Source organism: Rattus norvegicus, chromosome 16, assembly GCF_021556685.1.
Source record: "Rattus norvegicus strain SHRSP/BbbUtx chromosome 16, alternate assembly SHRSP_T2T, whole genome shotgun sequence".
Taxonomy (NCBI): Eukaryota; Metazoa; Chordata; class Mammalia; order Rodentia; family Muridae; genus Rattus; species Rattus norvegicus.
In genome coordinates, this window is record NC_141549.1 from 54,377,810 (window position 1) to 54,396,712 (window position 18,903).

An 18,903-nucleotide genomic window follows, 5' to 3' on the forward strand; every position below is an offset into this window, starting at 1 on the left:
CTTTACTATTTAAATTAAATCACAGCTAAGATTTAATTTAAAATTATGCTTTTATTAACATTGGAACAGCTCTTTTATATTTATAGTCTTGACACCAAGGTAATTTAAAGAGCATTTGGTCGTTGAGGAAGGCATAAGTTGTAGTATGCATCCTTGTTCCAAAAGTCTGGACCCTTCCATCCACACCAGCCCTAGATTTGGGAGAAAGGAGAATGAACACTTTACAACACAAGACTCCATAATAGAAACTCAACATCAAGTTCTGTCAGCAGGACCTTGGCATAAGACTCAGATACTAATGTAATCCAAGAATTTTCTTTTTCTTTCTTTTTTTAAAAAAAGATTTATTTATTTATTATATGTAAGTACACTGTAGCTATCTTCAGACACAGCAGAAGAGGGCATCAGATCTCATTACAGATGGTTGTGAGCCACCATGTGGTTTGTGGGATTTGATCTCAGGACCTCTGGAAGAGCAGCCAGTGCTCTTGACCATTGAGCCATCTCCCCATCCCTCAAGGATTTTCTAAGACAAGAAAAATAGCTTTTCTATCCTGTGCTAGACAATCACTAGGTTGTTCCTGAATAGGAAAATGTTGCTATTATCTAAAGAAGTTACATTTATTTATTTTGTGATTGTGGAGGCCTGAGGACAACTTGGAAGTTGGTTCTTGTCCACCATGTAGGCTCTAAGGGTCAAACTTAGGTCATCAGGTTTGGCAGAGAGTGTTTTCATAGGCTGAGCCACCTCACCTACCTGTCATGAGAATTAACTGGCTATAAATCATTTATATTCCATGCATTCTATGTCAACAAATACTTCCAAATCTGCCTCAACTTCCAATCTTTAGAATTATGATACACATATGTGAGAAGCGACCATATCTTCATATGCCTGGTATTTTGTTTATCTATTAACTGACCCTAGAATTATTAAGGATGTATGTGAATTTGTACATGAGATGCTGGTCCTGGAACTGGATTTACAGGGGTTGTGAGCTCCATAAAGTGTACACTGGGAACTGAACTGAACTGGGAACTGAATTTTGTTTCTCTGTGAGAAGGGCAAAAGCTATTAGCTGCCCTGTTGTCTCCCCATCTGACTTTAAAAGTGAGAAAGTTTATTCTGCTCTCTGATTTTAAGACATTGATGAGACAATATACAACGGCATGTGCTATAAGTCCTGTAAAGGAACTTTACATAATAGAACTTACATAATAGAACTGTAAAGTGTTCTATTATGAAGTTTAGTAAATAGCAAAGCTTTTATTAACGTAGAAGTACTGCTGTCAGGATCACTGCCCTGGCCCTGTTTCTTGGCTAACTGCCGTCTTTGGCCTTTGCCTTGTGCCTTGCATTTTTGTGACAGGGATAATTACCTTTTCCAATATAACTTGCAGGTCTTCAGCACCTGTATAGTGTGGGTCTAGAATTAGGAATTTGATCTGCCCTGTAGTTTCATTCCATGCGACTCCTAGTATTGTGTGAGCCAATACTCCTCCCCCTAGCAAAGGAAATATGTAATAGGGCATAAGTTAATTCTGCTTATTCAGCTCAAACAGCTGCTTTCCTATTAGTTGGCAGCATTATAAGAGACTTGGATATTATAAAAGACCATGATAGTAAATATAAAGATAAGATTACACATTTAATGACTGCTACATATGGAAATATGTAAAAAAATGCTATGACTATATCCATAATCATAAAACGTTTACATTCCATAAGATTTCTTAAAATCCACTGAGAAAGGCCCACCAAGAGGCCCGAGTTCCCCCGTGTGGTAGGATCAGTGAGGGCCTCTTCCAGCCGACCCTCTTGTGCATCGGAGCAGGTCTGCCCTTCTCCGACTCTGCTGACTCCACTTACCTCCACTTCTTACACACTAGAGTGGTTGATCTTACGCTCGTTTTCAGAGTGTCATATATCTTTAGCTCAGTTAATCAAATCTTATTTTACAAAGAAAACCCAATAAAGGTAAGTAGTAGTAGTCATAAAACCAGCCAAGTTAGTGGCAGGGTCATGATTTATGATGCTTAGTCAACCAGCTATCGCCTTTTTAAAATTACTACTCTGGACTCTCTAATTGTTCAAACATGGTTAATATTTTCTTTTTAGCATTTATTTTTGGTTACCAATTCCTTTTTGCATCTTTATTCTTTGGAAACTAAAATCCAAAGAACAGTGTATATAAGTTTACTTTTAAATGCTTAAATTTTTATTATATGTGTGGGTGTCTGCCTGCATCTTTGTCTGCGCACCATGTGATGCACTGCCTGTAGAGACCAGAGAGGCACTGGATTTCCTGGAACTGGAACTACAGATGATTGGGAGCCATCATATAGGTGCTGGTGAACCCAGGTCTTCCGGAAAAGCCACTAGTGTTCTTAACCATTAAGCCATCTCTCCAGACCCAATTCTAAGATGCTTAATATGACTTGTTTTTATGTAACATTAAAACATTCAAATTCATTTCACTTGTTCTCCACTCTGCCAAAGAACCCAACATGTCTAAAACACCTTACCAATCATTACTGGAGTGCCCACATTCTGGAAATGGTTGGCTAGTTCCCGTCCTTGAGAAGCCATTTCTGAACCTTGACTAAATAAAAAGAAATCATCTTAGATCAGATAACAGTTTTCACGTAATGAGTTTGGGGAGGGGGGCAATACCTCCACTCTTTTTGTTGTGGATCTTGAAAAAACAAATTAAGTGGTAGAGACCTGATTCACTGTAACTTAAATCAACATAAACTTTAAGTTGTTAAAACTACTAACTGGAGAGAAAACAAAAACGACTTTGGTTTTTTGCTTCTGGAGCTGCATAAAGGTTCTGGCTTTTTAACATGATGAGATTGAAACTGGCCACTTTGTCATTTTCTAAAGTCTATGTTTTTTCCGTCTTTAAATTAGGATCAATAACACCTATCCCATGTGTAGGCTAGGGGAGCTTTGAGGACTAATTTGCTTTTCTGTGAAAACTTCAAAGTGCTTTCAGGTACACCGTACTTGAAATCACGGAGTATTTGGGTATCATATGTACTTTTCACTTTTGAGAAGAGAAAGGCAGAAGGAAGAGCACATATATTCCTCAAAATTCCGAGTTGAAAATACAGGGAGTGAAACGAATGTGCTATCTCTAATAAGAGTAGAGCTGGCAGCACACTCCTTTCCCCTCCGTGAAAGGTTAACTGGGAGCTCACACTGATGCTACTGCCATCACATCTGAGCCTCAGATTGCTATTTGAAAGATCAAATAAAAAAATCCAAAGTAATTTCATATCATTAAAAGTATAAAACATTGTAAGCTAAATTATCAGTGTAACTATTACTTTTGTGAACGAACCAGGTAGTGTCAAACCTGGTAAGCTCTAGGCTGAGCAGCTAAGACAATGTTTTAATGTAACAAACCATTCTTTAATTTCTTAAACCATGTATTCTGTGAGTGTTCATGTGCCATAGCACACATATGGAGGAGACCCTAGGGACTGACTGGGGTAGTCAGGCTTGGTGAAAAAGTCTTTTGCCTCATCAGCCCTAAACTTAAATTTCTAAAAATAGTTTTTTACTACATTATCTACCATTATTTCTTACTGATTCTTAAAATTCCTATCGTGAGAGCAAACATATTTTAAATACTTGGACAACAGATACTGCTACTGTAGTTATAATACAAGACAGGTTAAAGTCTTGTCTCAATAAGCACAGAGTAAAGTAAGCTCATGGAAACACAGTCTCTAAAGATTTAACTTATTTATTTAACAAAGTAGAAGAAAATTCATTCCCAGCTGTTTTATGTTGTGTTCAGAGTTAGATAAGGTGAGATCCCCAGAGTAGCTGGCATTAGACATAGCCAGAATCCTCTTCTGGGGTGACAGATAAGGCCCCCCAAACTGCCTTGCCCAGTACTTTCTGAAGTGTCCTCACCTAATTGACAGCCATGATGTCCATAATCAAGGCTGGACATTGAGAGAAGTAGAGGGACACCAGGTCTCCATGCATACTAAGTTTTGTTTTCCTCTTGACCATGCTTGGTTCCAAGTCCCCCACTGCTCCCTCCCTATGGGACTGGACCCCTGGAGACACTGCCCTTTCTCCTTCCTCCCCATGCAGCAATCCATTCTGGCTCTAAATCTTTCTTTGGGGCTTTGTAGGCTCCAAAGCACAAGTGCAGTTCCCCAGGACTGTCAGCCTTGAGGGCTGATCTGTTACAGCTTGGGGAAGAGCCGAGACTTATCTCCTGGGGGATTCTGGTGCCGACTGCAATGATGTCACATACAATTCATCTAGCAGAGTAAGTATTTTATAGTATATGAGAGAATGGAGTATAATGTTTATGCTGATGAAATCAAAACCTTCTTAAATGGATGATAAAACAAGTTATGGTCACATAAATGGATACGTGATCATTTATATTTTCTCTTTGTTATTAGAATTGTAGAAAATATAAGGTGAATATACTATTTTTACATCTGTTGGCTTATTTACATCTTAGCAAAAAAAAAAAAGAACAAAAGAAACACATAATGGTCAGTGATCAACATTTGGCTTTCTCCTTATTAGACTTTCAGAAGATTTAAACATTTGTAAACTATATTTTGTATCTCGAACTTTACCCAAAGATAATATATTTCTAAGTTTCCACATGTAGAGTAAAATCAGTTCTAGAGAGTATATGTATACAAAACAGCTTGTTTAAAACAATGAATTTATAAAGCAAGGAGATAACAAAGAAAAGCAATGACTGGCAATAGGGAGAAAATGTCATTTTTCAATTATTTTAATAAGAGTTATAAACTGTTATGTGTAAACGATGGATGTGGTTCACAAAGCATACTTACTTGACAAACAGTATTTTGGAAGTTACACCGATCAGTTGGTTTAGTACCAGCTGCACTTCAATAGACCCGATCCATTGCCGTGATCCAACAAATGTTGCTGGTTTGTCACCGGCATCAACTAGAGCCTTTACGTATCAAAAAGAGAAAAATCCGTAGTAAGACAGCTACTAAAGTTATATTTAGGGCATTTTGATTACGAGTAAAATAACATTTCTTTTCAAAATAAAAATAAGTCTATGCCATAGACTTATTGATAATAATTATCAATGACATATTAAAAACCAATAGAGTATACAATTGGTTATAATTTAAAATGGCAAGTTGTGTACCTGCTGGATTTCCCTGTGTGTTGGAATGGCCCTTTCTGTGTAACCCTGATGTCTGAACCATGAGCAGACCGTCTGTAGTGACCTGTAAGCACAGCCCCAGCCGTTGTCGTCCACCCGATCTTGCATGTAGTGATGATAGGCGTAAGTGCCCTGGACCATGCAAATCTGTGAAGAGGAATGACGGAAACCATGAAAGGCAGAAGTACACACTCTGTGGAAATGTTTACTGTTTTGAGAACTGGACTTTTACTTCTTACTGGTCAGTGCTTCTGAACCTGTGTGTCGAAATGTTGCCTAATTAGCATCATTGCAAAACACAGATATTTACATTATAAATTCATAACCGTAACAAAATCACAGTTAAGAAGTAACAACAAAAATAATTTTATGGGGCTGGAGAGATGTCTCAGTGGTAAGCGCTGACTGCTCTTCCAGAGGTCCTGAGTTCAAATCCCAGCAACCACATGGTGGTTCACAACCATCTGTAATGGGACCCGATGCCCTCTTCTGGTGTGTCTGAAGTACAGCTACAGTGTACTTATATGTAATAAATAAATAGATCTAAAAAAAAAAATAATCATATGGTTGGGGGTCACCACAACCTGAGGAACTCTACTGCTGTCAAAGCATTAGGAAGGTTGAAGACCCTTGTGAAAATACCTTCACAGAACAATGGCAGCATAATATTCTTTTGGCTTTTTCCTGTAAGTCCAGAGTCCTTACCAGTACAGCCCCACAGAAACCAACCTAGAATATGTGTGTTCTGAATCTACAAGGCCAGCTCCCACACGTTCCCCTTATTAATTTGTTAGTTTCAGATATGCCAATGGTTATCTGATCACGAAGCCTTATGCTTTTCTTGACTGGAATATCCTTTTCCCAATTAGTTTTACAGCATGAACCCTGCTTTCATTTCAGTCTCTCTTCAAACACCAGAAGCCTCCCCTTTGCCGTAGCTAACAACCCTCTCCTGCCTTCATGTATGCACACATACGCATGTTTAAATTTCAAAGTTGTTATGGCTATTCCAAACATAACTAGTTATGTTTTTGGATGACTGCCTGCCCATACCAGCATGTGGGTGATGCCTGAAGGAAGAAAGGAACTCATAAGCAAACAGAAAGAAGCAGGTCCCACATGATGGGACACAGGGATGATGTTCCTGCAGTTTTATAAATCTGCCACTAAAGTGTGTGCTAGTGATGCTCATAGTATAATGCTAAAAGTGAACATTACTACTGACAAAACAGACTTTTAAAATTATTTTATTGATTCTTTGTGAATTTCAAATCATGCACCCCAATCCCACTCATACCTGCCCTATGTCCTTGTAAAGATGCTGCTTGTATTCTAATGCTAGCACTGATTCCTCAACAGGAAACTATCATGTACACAAGTAATGCCTTATGAACCTTCTCCCCAATTTAATGGTCAATAAAAGGCTAGAGCCTGTGGCTGGGCAGTGGAGGGGGAAGGTGGGACTGGAGGCTGGAGAGGGAGTTGCAGGTAGGGAAGAAGAGAGAGAAGGTAGAGAGGAGGAGAAAGATGTCATGGGTTAGGAGTCAAGAAAGCACAGCCCTGAGGGTAGCCGATTGGAGTTAAAGAGCATCAGAAGAAACAGAGTAAGTAATATGTTAATAGCATAGAGGCAAGATGTCTGCCCAACTCAGGTGCTTATTGTAAACATAAGGGCTGTGTGTGTCTTTAATCCAGGAACTGATTGATCAAAGGCAGGGTAGAGACCCTGGATTGAGATGAAATATTTTCTACAACAAGAGTGAGACAGAATAAGATAAATTTTAGAAACAGAATGTTGAGTGAAAAAGCAAGTTGTAGAAAACTACAAATACAACGGTCTGTTTTTATAAAACTAGAAATGAAACAAATATTGCTAAAGCAATGTATACCTTATAGGGACACACACACACACACACACACACACACACACACACACACACACACACACACACGACGCTCTTAGAAGTGGGAGAGAAGAATGTGTTCTGTGCAGCGGTCCTTTAGTAGACAGAAGTCTGTCCCAGGACTCAATGTAGACATAGAACCTTGGACACTTAGGCTCTTTATGAAAAATGGTACAGTGTTTTTTTTTTAATAACTCATGCATATCCTCCCTTGTACTTTAAATAGTCTCTAGATTATCATAGATATCATAGATAAAACAATGAAAATACTTTATAAATGGCCACTGTATTTTCTAGGAAATCAAGGCAAGGCAAGAATGTATATATTCAGTGCAGACTTGGTTTTTCTTCAAGTATTTTTGAACTAGGATTGGCTGGATGCACATATGGGTAACGAGCAGATATGGAGACTGTGTCAGAGTCATTCACCTGGGACTATCTGAGGAGGTAGTGAGTAGGCATAGGCATAGAGATCAGTAATGCTGTTTACGAACTAAATAGAAACTCCTAGTTATCCATTTGCTATGCTGTGAAACGCTGTGTATGTGTTCATCCATCAATGTGTATATACTCACATGTGTGCGATATATAAGGTCAACTATTGTAAATACTAAAATTAAAATACATTTTGTAACATGGATAAGGAAGCTGTTTTATTGTCAATATCAATCAGCATGCACTTAGGACTTTACAATCTCCAGGCTTTTTTTAAAGGAACTATTAAGAATTTAAAATAAGTAATAGGATGCCATACATACATGGAGGAGTTCTAAACTAGTCTGAGAGGAAAATATTTAAGCCAGGAGCTTGTAGAGGGCTACTAAGAGTTTTGTTGTGACATTATAAACTCCATTTCCTAACCTATGACTCTGTGGTAGTGCAAGATTTTAACAATAGTTTACTGGGACTTCTTCCTGTCTTTTCAAAGTAAGTGAAATCATTTAACACCTCTAAATGCTGACTCATGAATAGACATAGAATGGCGGGTGTCCAGCTAATGCTATTTCCAATGGAATCTGCTCTGTCTACAGCCCTTGCCGATAGGGCTGTTGCTGCATGTATGTGTGTACTGACGGCTAAGACCAAAACTGGGCTTCCCAGTTCTCTCTCACAGTTACCATAGCATTTACTCATTTTGATTCTTAAGATTCCCTTGCAAAGCTCCTGGACACTCATAATTGTGAATCACAATTTCTTTGGAATGTAAATTGAGATGCACACAGTAAATTCATCGGTCTGAGCAGAGGATGAAGTTGCAAATGATGCAAGCAAAACAGCTCAAAGATGAAGAGGAAAAGGCTATACACAACAGGAGCAATGTAGATACAGAAGGTAGGAGCTGACAAGGAGAGAAAGGGCACCCAGGAGCCACAGAGAAAGCAGCAGCAGGCCAGCAAGGAGCCTACCAGGTCACTACGTTGGTCTGTTTCTAAGAGGTCTTGCTATCCGTGTGTTCACTCTTGGGGGACAATGAGATTCTTTATAGTGGCCTTCATGTATCCTTAATTTAATGCCTGTCCTCACTCTGTGCCAGTCCAGTGATGTAAGCTACTTATATTGAGTCTATCTTTGCATCCAGATACATGCGGTGCAGCATAGAAAGCCAAGCATCTTAGCCTTGCCCATACTGTGGCCTGGAAGACCTTAATTTGCAGGATTTGTCAGCTGCAGAATGAGAAGAAAGGAACAAACCTTTAGAGAAATCAGAGAATGTTATGTTAGTAAGAGATGTGTGGTAAACTTTGATACTCATAAACCTTTGATGTCATTAATTACTGCTATCTTTTTTGAGGCACTGTCTCCCTGTCTATCCTGGAACTTGCTAAGACTAAAGCCCGGTGAGCAACCACTCTCCACTAATTACTTTTATTCTTTTTTAAGACTTTGTGTGTGTGTGTGTGTGTGTGTGTGTGTGTGTGTGTGAGAGAGAGAGAGAGAGAGAGAGAGAGAGAGAGAGAGAGAGAGAGACAACAGCCTAAGATCTCCTAGAGCTGCAGCAGCTATGAGCTGCTTGTTGTGGTTGCTGCAAACTGAACTCATGTCCTGTGGAAGAACAGCAGTCTTAACTACTAAGCCATCTCTTCACCCACCAATTACAGCTATCTTACATGATGTCTTTTTATTTTCATTTTTTGTTTTGTTTTTCAAGACAGGATTTCTCCAGGAACTTGCTATGTAGACCAGGCTGACCTCAAACTCAGAGATCCACCTGCCTCTGACTCCCAAATGCTGGATTTAAAGGTATGCGCCAGTCCCTTAAATGAGGTCTCACAAAGGCTTAAAATAGACAAGTGATAAATTATTTTTTTAGGGATGACACACAACATGAATCAATTCTCAAAAACGTCTCTTGAGGACCAATCCAAAACAATGAATGACAATGATTAATTAACTCATGAAAACTAGTCAGACTCACCATACTACCCTCTATGTTAGGTGGGCTCAGGTAAGCATGCGGATTTCTAATATAGCCATCTTTATATAGTTCATCCGGAAAGTGATAAGCATTAATCCTTTTGAGATAAGGTCTGTCATGAGGCAATTTGAAGAGATCATGTAACTCCTAAATAAAATCAGAATCAATAGACAAAGAAAACAATTTTAGATTGTTAGTTAATACAGTCAAACTCAAGAATTATAAAACAGAAAATACATCGGGTATAAGTTTTAAAAAAAACATAACTTAACTCATTAAGGCCAATGGATAAATAAACTGAGACCAATTTATAATCCTCTAGTAGGAATCAGAAGGGAAGATAGAAATATGAAATTACTGGCTAGAATTGGGGTTTTTATAAATCAGAAATTATAATTTAAAATGATATATCAAAGTATTTTGGAAAACCATGTTTAGAATACTTTTGACATGTAAGTGCAGTTATTAAATACAGAGAAGATTAGTGATTGGAAAACAATTACAATGTCATAATTGGAAACACTGACTAATGTGTATAACGTGTTATTTTCTCAACAGCATAAAAGCTTACAATACTTATTCTAAATGTCTGGCCAATCTCCAACATATTCTCATGGTTTCAACAGGTTAGCTTGTGTAGCATCTGAAAATCAATTTATCTCCAACTTTTGGAACAGTAGAGAGGGTTCGTGCTATTACTTCTCAGGAGCAGAGTTCTGGACATAATTTAATGAGGTCCTAAAGTCAGATCCTAAAAAAAGCAGTTCTTCTGTTGATAAATCTCATTCCTGTAAATGCTAGACAGGTCTCTCTAAAGCTTCTCTACTGAAACTTAAATGACCTTATTTGTGGTCTCCACATTACCATGTGCAATCAGAATAAGTACAGACTCCACCTTCCTCTGTACTGTATTGTCACAAATCGGGAGGAACAGAGGGAAAAAGAAAAGAATTTCTTAACATGGGGTTGGGGATTTAGCTCAGTGGTAGAGAACTTGCCTAGAAAGCGCAAGGCCCTGGGTTCGGTCCTCAGCTCCGGAAAAAAAAAGAAAGGAAAAAAAAAAGTTTCTTAACATCCATCAGCTACTCTAGGCATGTAAACATCTTTCCATTTCTATTTTTCACTATAAAAAATGATAAAATTTCATAATTCTATTAGCCACACAGAGTATCTGAAATTAAGTTGTTACATGCTGTACTAAACCAGCGTGCTTTCATTACAGAAAAAAAAAATCATGAAAGAAATTAGCTCATTCCTATACTTTTAAATTAAACTACAAAATAATTTACATTTATTGCAAATTATAACTAAGCAGGAAATGAATAAGAGACTCTTTTTTCTAGTAATAATGGTCTGTCATTACCTTTCTATAGGCTTGTAGCTGATCATCTGGGATTCCGGATGGATATAAAACTGTTACGAGATTCTTTCCCCCTGGCAATAGAAAGTGCAGTGGTTCAGGGACCACAATAGATGTTCCTTTCATATATCTCAAGATGCATTTTTCCACATCAACTAGCTGATTAAGAATTGCATCCACTAGAAGTTTGCGCACTCTGTGGGAGAAGACATGTGAGTGAATTAACAAAAGGTGTGATGTTTAGCATATGCCCTGAGTGGCGTAAACACTACACTGCCAAGACTTGTCAAGCAAAGTCAAAGTGACTGTGTTTGCTCTGGGTGGATAAAGGGAAGCCTCAGTTTCAGCATGCTGTCCTACTGCTTCCAAAGAAATATTGAACTCTCAGTGACTCTTAGGTTGATAACGAGAAGTATATCACAGCAAAGGCAGCCCATCACCTCGTATATGATTCTTAAAAAACCGAGTTCTGATTACTTTATAAAATAGGTCCTCATTTAAATGTGGCAGTAATACTATGAAAAATACCTACTTTCCCCATGTTTCCTCTGGAGCAACGGACACAACCGCATCGATTGGCAAGCTCATATTAATGTAGTGGTGTTCTTCGTTTTCCCTTTCGATGATGGGGGTTACGGCTCCCAGAGGGGTCGATATTTCCAGCATGAGGTCTATATTTACTATTTGTTGCTATATGGACAGATAGTAAGAGTCAGCTTGTGGAACATTCAACACTGAATAGAAAGGTAAACGGAGTTTAAAGGGTGATATATAAAGCTAGTAACTGTAGGAAACCCCTTTCTGCTTCAGAGTAATCTGCATGACTCTAGAGTAATTAGTAAGCAAAGATGGACACAGACTATCCATGTTTATTAGTACAGAGCTGTGTGTACAGATCGCTGGGTCATTATGTTATTCTCCAACTTTCCCTAAAGAAAAACAAAACAAATAAAACAAAATGCCACAAAAAAAGTTGCTTAGCAGGTGGACTTTTAAGTTTGAGGCTAGCCTGGTCAATGTATCAAGTTTCAAGCCAACCAGAGTTGCAGAGTGAGTTCTTTTCTCAAAACAACAAACCCACCAAGCAAAGTACCAAACCAAAATACTACGCACCCCTGGTATAGGAACATTTTGAAACTACGTTCTGTTTTGAACAAATTAGCAGAGAATTAGAAATTAGAGAATGCTCGGAGCCAGGCTTCTCACGCAGATTAGTCATGAACTTTGTGTAGCTGAAGTGAACTGGACGCAGAAATACAATTTATGCAGGTAAACATGCATATGCATGTTATAAATGTGTGCCTCTATGTGTATGTAAACATACATGTTTATATTCTCCAAGGAGAATGGCTGACCAAACTGGAACGGGGAAAGACCCGTCTGGGATAATTCATGGATGAAAGTAGGGAGCACCAAGAAGAAAATCTCGAATGCATACTAGAGTCATCTTGAAGAAGCGTGTATTAACCAAGTCTTAGGAAACATGAATGTCAAAATAGCTACTAATGGAGACTATAGAGACCGTTCAGTACTGCTTAAGATGAAGGTCCCAGTTCAGCTTCCAGAACCCACACTGGATGGCTTACTGTCACCTGTAACTCCATCTCCAGAGGGATCAGACGCCTCATGTCTCCATGGCCACCTCGATTCACACACATAAAGCCACACACAGACACACACAGAGACACACAATTAAAAAAATAATAAAACAAAGTCTTTAAAAAACCAAACTAATTAATGACGGCCACAGATTCAAATCCACTCTGTAAGTCTTCATCTTCCACCTCTACCTCAGGAAGGAACCAGTTATACAATACCCTAGTTTACAAGACACTAAAAAGAAAAGCGGGAAGCTTGTTTGTACACAGAAATGCCAGGCTCAGAAAAATCTGTGTCTCAATCATGAGATTAACATTGTTATCAGTGGGGTACTGGTCCCTGTGTTTGGTGGCTTCCTCGGTTCTAAGAGCAGAAGGTTAGGGTTGGGGCAATATGATGAAGTATGCCCTGCAGCCTCATGCTCTCTCCCTGAGGTATTAGATATAACGAAAACACGGTACTTTACAGTGTATAAAACTGGCGAACATCACGAATAGGTGATGAAAATTTCAACATCACCCATGTAAAATGCATTGAAAGCACCTGCTTGTTTAATATGATAGGCTAGGTCACAACATAACGTCTATAATATGTCAGCTAATGATACGAGGATCTAATCAGAAGCAAGCACAAAATGAATCCACACTGAGAACATACTATTGCATGTACTGCCATGTACTCCTCGAAGGGTAAACTCCTTTTATTAATTTTCAAATCGTTATCTCTAAGCCATGTTGTTTTTGTACACTTCACAAGTACAAAAGCCAGCTTATCAGTGTATCTCAGCGGTGTCTTAAATGGAACCCAGACCAAACTTGTCTGCCTCAACACGTAGGCTGATCTTTGCCGTCAACTGGATCATCTGGAAATAGGAAACCCAACTGGAGAATTGCCTCGATCAGACTGGCTTGAGGGTATTTTCTTCATTGCCAACTGATGTTGGAGGGCCCAGCCCACTGTGGGTAACACCCCTGGGCAGGTGGCTCTGGGTAGTGTGAGAAAGCTGGCTGAGCATGAGCCAGGAAAGCAAGCCAGTAAGCAGCTGCCTTCCCTCAGTGAAAGCCTGTGATGGAGACCGGTAAACCAAAGAACCTCCAACCCAAGTGGCCATGGGATTTATCAAGGAAACAAACCGCAACACCCACCTTCCATGTCCACTCAAGGAAGGAACTTGTTACGCCACACCCAGTTAGTTCCAATAGCTCGCATTGCGCTTCCTCAGTGTGTCTATGGCAGTGTTGACTGCCAACTTAGACTCTAAAATCACCTGGGAGATAGGCTCTGGGAATGCTTGTTGGGGTGGTCTGGATAGATTAAACAAGATGGCACCATTCCCCGCATGGGCCCCGGCCTGTATCCATAAAGGGAACTGACAAGGAAAACATTTATTGTTCTCTCCTTCTAACCGGATTTGTTGTGTTCCTGCTTACGCTCCGACCCCCAACCCCGTGAGCTAAAATAAACTCATCAGTTTGGTCAGAGTATTTTATTGCATCCCTAGAAGAAGCTAAGACAATGGTCAGGTCTTACCACTCTCAAATGCATAACCAGTGACTTAATGTCTCCTGTGCAGCCTAGGAAAACATTGCAGTGGTAATAACAAAACCCAGTTTTGTTTTTGCAGGAGCAAAATAAGACTGTCAAAAATTACATACTGCAGCAAGAAAAAAAGCTTAGATAGGTAAAACATTTCCTGGCTTCAATATTCTAGGAGGGCAAGACTAAGTATCAGCCACATCTTGCTTAGCTCCAAATTCAAGGATTTAATTTTTCTTTTTTAAATCAGTAGTGAAAACAAGATTAGCTTACCATGTCGGTTAACTTTTTGTCTTTCTTTTTCATGAATTTTCTCTTTGTATCCTCCTCTTGATCAAATCTAAAATTTTGATATACAAAGACATTTACAAGTACGATACTGTGCTGTGACAATATCTTCAGAAACTCTTTAAACACTCACTGAATGAGGTCCACTACACTCTTACAGGCAGAGCTGTCAGTCAGTTCTCCCGTGTTTGCGTCACTGTTCGGCCAGAGGTACACAGAGCTGTTGCAAATTCTGAACACAAGAGCATCTGAGGAGAGCTTGGTAGTCAGGTCATTCAATACCTGTCTTAGTGCATTCTTGATAAACATTTCTAAAGGAACAGTACAAGAGTTAGAAAGACCGTAACCTCTCAACATGAAGGTTTTTATGCATGAGATGAAGTAGAAGACAGTACGTGTGACTCTCAAACACCCTCCCTACTTTTCAACCACCACCACAATTTCAGCCTTTTTATCTTTTCGGTTCTGAGACCATAAATTCCATGCAATGGCTTTTAGTAAATTTCTATAAAAACTTACAGTCAATAGGAATTTTTTATTGTCATTATAAAACTTTCATTGCCTCGAAAAGAAACCCTGCTTTTCTCTGCAGTCTTCATGGCCCTCACTTCTCATTCCTCACCTTCCAACATCTGTGGTTCTAACAGCACAGACGGCATTTTCAAAACTGATGTAATTTACCATCAGGGAGGGAGTTAGCTGCTGTCCTTCTGACCTCACGTTCTCCTGTCCTGTTCTGACTTTACTCCCCTGTTTCAGACTCAACTAAGTGCTCGTCGAGTGTCTGAACCCGATGTTGCAGTGGTATCTTGGGAGTATCAAATGCCAGCCCCGACTTTCCACACTCCCTGGACACTCTTCATCTCAGGGTTTGGCATTAGCCTCAGCCAAGAGCTAGAAGACATCCTGGAATTTGCTTCATACAAATCATGCTGATTTTCTTTTCCTTTGAATTCTGTCTAACATTCCAATTAACTACAGTATTTAAAGGAGTTTGGTACCAGAACATGGGTAACACACAATCACAACTCTGTAATACACTTACAAGAACTGTATTTACATTGTGTGACAATTTTCAAGACATCCCTAAAGGTTCAAAAGGAAGGTTAAATCTCCTAATTTACACAGAGGTGTCCTATGAGCTGCTAAAGGAGTTAGAATATAATATCGGTTGAATCCCATTTAATTTGAGTTTATATTTCTTATCTCATTAACTCATTTTTCTTGGCAAAATGGAGGGATTATACACACACACACACACACACACACACACACACACACACACATATATATATATATTATAAATTCTACGATAAAAGATGTTTTGGAACACATACCTTTAGGAGGCGCCAGCTGAAAAGCCAGATCGAAACCACCTCTTATTCTGAAGAGGATATCCATAGATCATAGTTTGGGGAAACCACCTGGAACAAACGAAACCACGCTTCCCTTAAACGCTAAGACAAACTCATCTTCATATGAATTAGAATACACTTCAGTTCGGACATGGCATTAATTAGATTCTTCTACTTACTTCATGAGTTAATTTCTTACATTGTGAACACACAACAACCCCTGTAAATTCTTTTCAAAAAGTTTTCAAACCTTAATCCCATACTGATGTTCTCTAGGGACACTTGGGAGGCCAAAGCCTCCAGATTCTGGGACAGCATAGGGCTGTCCCAGGCACAAGAACACGTAAAGGCCTCCCCTGCTTCCTTCCATGGTGACTACAATGTGAAAAAGAGGCTCAGAACCACTGCAGTCAGCATTAGACCCTTGATGCATTCAGCAATGACATGAAATCATCAGTGGTAAAAATAAACTAGTTTAAGAACATGACAAGAGGGGGCTGGAGAGATGGCTCAGTGGTTAAGAGCACCCCGACTGCTCTTCCAGAGGTCCTGAGTTCAATTCCCAGCAACCACATGGTGGCTCACAACCTTCTGTGATGAGATCTGATGCCTCTTCTGGTGTGCCCGAAGACAGCGACAGCATACTCATCTACATAAGATAAATGAATCTTAAAAATATAAAAAAACCCCAAACTTGTCAAGAACACTGAGTCTGACTCGGAGAGACTGCAGCTAGGCCAGCGGGAGGAAAGAACTACCGATGGTGACAAGCTGGAAGAACTCATCATTGGAAAGGTCTAAGAGCGATTTCACATAGAAAATACACCATTAGATACAGGATGTGAACCTAACTGCAGCAATGAGAAGAGCACAGAGCCGGAGAGAGTGTTAGAGTTTACTTGGCGTGCACAATGGTTGCCACTGTCAGAGAGGGAAAAAAGCATCTGCAAAATGGAAGAGACTAGCAGTTCTTAGCTTGGATCCATATGTTGAGTTTCAGGTAACAAATGATATATATAATAAAAGACCTGTATCATAATGTGTGCGTGTGTGTGTGTGTGTGTGTGTGTGTGTGTGTGTGTGGTGGGTATCTTGAGGAAAGTTTTCAAAGATTTTATCAAGTTCTTGAAATATGTCTTGAACACTGAAGAATGACATTACACAAGAACCTGTGGTGCTGTGAATGAGAATGACCCCCAGAGGCTCATGTTTAAATTCTTGGTCCTGAGCTGCTGGAACTGTTTGGGAAGGATTGAGAGGTGTGTCATAGAGGCTGGCTTTGGGGCTTCAGAAGCCTCCCACCATTCCTACTATGCTCTCCGCCTCCTGATTGTGGATCAAGCTCTCATTTGCAGCTCCAGAGGCTTCACCATGACATGCCTCTGCTTACCCACTCCTCCCCATAGGCACTAACGTTGGAACTGTTACCCCAACTAAACTCTTGGTTAATTACAGCAATCCAAAAGACTCTAACACAGAAGAACCCTGTGATGGTTTGTATATGCTTGGCCCAGGGTGTGGCACCCTCACCCTAGCTGCCTGGTAGCCAGTTTTCTCCTAGCAGCCTTCAGATGAAGATGTAGCACTCTCAGCTCCCCCTGCACCATGCCTGCCTGGATGCTGCCATGTTCCCACCTTGATGATAATGGACTGAACCTCTGAACCTGTAAGCCAGCCCCAATTAAGTGATGTCCTTATAAGAGTTGCCTTGGTCACAGTGTCTCTTCACAGCAGTGAAACATTCACTAAGACAAACTCTATTCTGAAACAAATGAGCTAGTACTGATACCTACTGCATTAATGACCGAACATTGGGCATATATTGCCTTTGATTGTCAGAACATTATGAAGTAGGTACTGTTGCAGCTTTTTATTTTGCAAATTTCTTGTCACATTTCTGCAGGAGTGACAGCTTTTATTTATTCTATACACTGTAACCTGTTCAAAGTACAGCACATGTCCCAATATCACTCCACTACATTCATTCTAAGTAAACAATGAAAGAGGTTAAAACATAATGTGGTCCATTTATTCTACTGTTGTTTATAAACAACCCTCCCAAAAAAGACTAGAAAATACTGTGAGCACTACCAGTAAGAAGTTTGATAAATTTAGAATACACTATTTGAAGAAAAATACTTACATAAACTGAAGATTGAAAAGATAAGCAAGTATTCAGATACTTACTGTATGATTTTTTGGCTAACATAATCACTTGTGTCTATTCTGTAAATTCGGAAAAAAGATACAGTACTTCCCAGGGTTATTATGACAACTCCTTAAGAAATTGTATGTGAAAGCACCAGGGTCTCTTTAGGCGTTTAAATCGTGATCCTCTATTTAATATAATATTTATGTATGTGTGTGTAATATTTAAGCTGAAATCTGAAGGGTAGGTAGCCCCTAAAAGAAGCCTTAGCAAAAAGACCAAAACAAAAGACCACTTGGACTATGACCCAATTGGATCACAGCAAGGACAGAGGTAAAAGATGTTAAAGACGGTGATAATACAGACATTCAGAAGTAGAACCAACGGATTTGATTATTGATTGTGTGTTCTTAAGGCAAGGCAAGTTTGTTAAGTGTTTGGTGGGCACAAGGAGGGGTGAGGTGGGTTATCAACAGAGATGGAAATTCTGAAGGAAGAGTGCTGCGGGGAAAACAGGAAATGATGAGCCAGCTTTGTATCTGCTGAGTTTGAATGATCTATTTAAATGGAAGCAATTAACTAGATTTATGAATTGGGTTCAGAGAGAAAGCTCAGAATATAAAAGCTGAAGAAGATAATCATCTAAGGTACAGATGGCAGGACCTGGCTGAGCTAGAAGACCGAGGGAAAACTGAGAGGGTTGTGCCACGTAAGCGAAAGGAGTAGACTATTTTAAGGAAGTTAAGCCTAGTTTTTCAAAATCAAAAGCTCTTTTTCACAGGTTCCAAATATGACAGATAGTGTCTTACTGTCAAGAGGCACTGACTGACTCGGTGCGCGTCGCGTGACCAGTGCTGCTAAGGCACAAGCCGCAAGAGATCCAAGAGAGGCAATTTTGCAACGTGACTTTTGGTCCCTCAGGAGCAGATCCTTTTAGGGGCCTGCTCCTAACGGTTGCCGAAGTCCTAGAGGTAAATACAGGAAGGTCACTGGCAATCAGAATCACTTACCAGGAACCACTGGCGAAGGCAAGAACACCTACTTCGTGCAAGCCAGGGTCGTCCCGGAAGTGACGTCAACGCCCAGGCTCCAGCAGACGGACTACAA

General features: G+C 39.7%; 2 protein-coding genes across 4 annotated transcripts; one reads left to right on the plus strand and one right to left on the minus strand.

Annotated features, from left to right (window-relative positions):
- Erich1 (glutamate-rich 1) overlaps nt 1-18,903 on the plus strand; it is a gene marked incomplete at its 5' end in the record, with an annotated part of 52,793,804 nt that overhangs the window by 23,507,250 nt on the left and 29,267,651 nt on the right.
- On the minus strand, nt 32-18,867 carry Ufsp2 (UFM1-specific peptidase 2). Of its 4 annotated transcripts, none has more exons than XM_087588663.1 (12): nt 18,807-18,867; nt 15,630-15,716; nt 14,451-14,540; nt 14,278-14,344; nt 11,402-11,559; nt 10,873-11,065; nt 9,510-9,656; nt 5,172-5,336; nt 4,843-4,967; nt 2,527-2,603; nt 1,381-1,505; nt 32-191 (listed from the first exon to the last, which is right to left on the minus strand). In XM_087588663.1, the coding sequence occupies exons 4-12, from the start codon at nt 14,308-14,310 to the stop codon at nt 105-107; spliced, it is 1,110 nt and encodes a 369-aa protein (XP_087444789.1). In that variant the 5' UTR covers nt 14,311-14,344; nt 14,451-14,540; nt 15,630-15,716; nt 18,807-18,867; the 3' UTR covers nt 32-104.

What these genes read in the sequence shown, in the direction of transcription:
- Ufsp2 (XM_087588661.1), bottom strand. Translation starts at nt 15,693, where the DNA reads ATGGATATCCTCTTCAGAATAAGAGGTGGTTTCGATCTGGCTTTTCAG. An exon ending in CTAACATAGAGGGTAGTATG is followed by an intron (nt 5,337 to 9,509) that starts GTGAGTCTGACT and finishes TCCTCTTCACAG; the next exon opens with ATTTGCATGGTCCAGGGCAC. An exon ending in TGCAAGTTATATTGGAAAAG is followed by an intron (nt 192 to 1,380) that starts GTAATTATCCCT and finishes TCCCAAATCTAG; the next exon opens with GGCTGGTGTGGATGGAAGGG.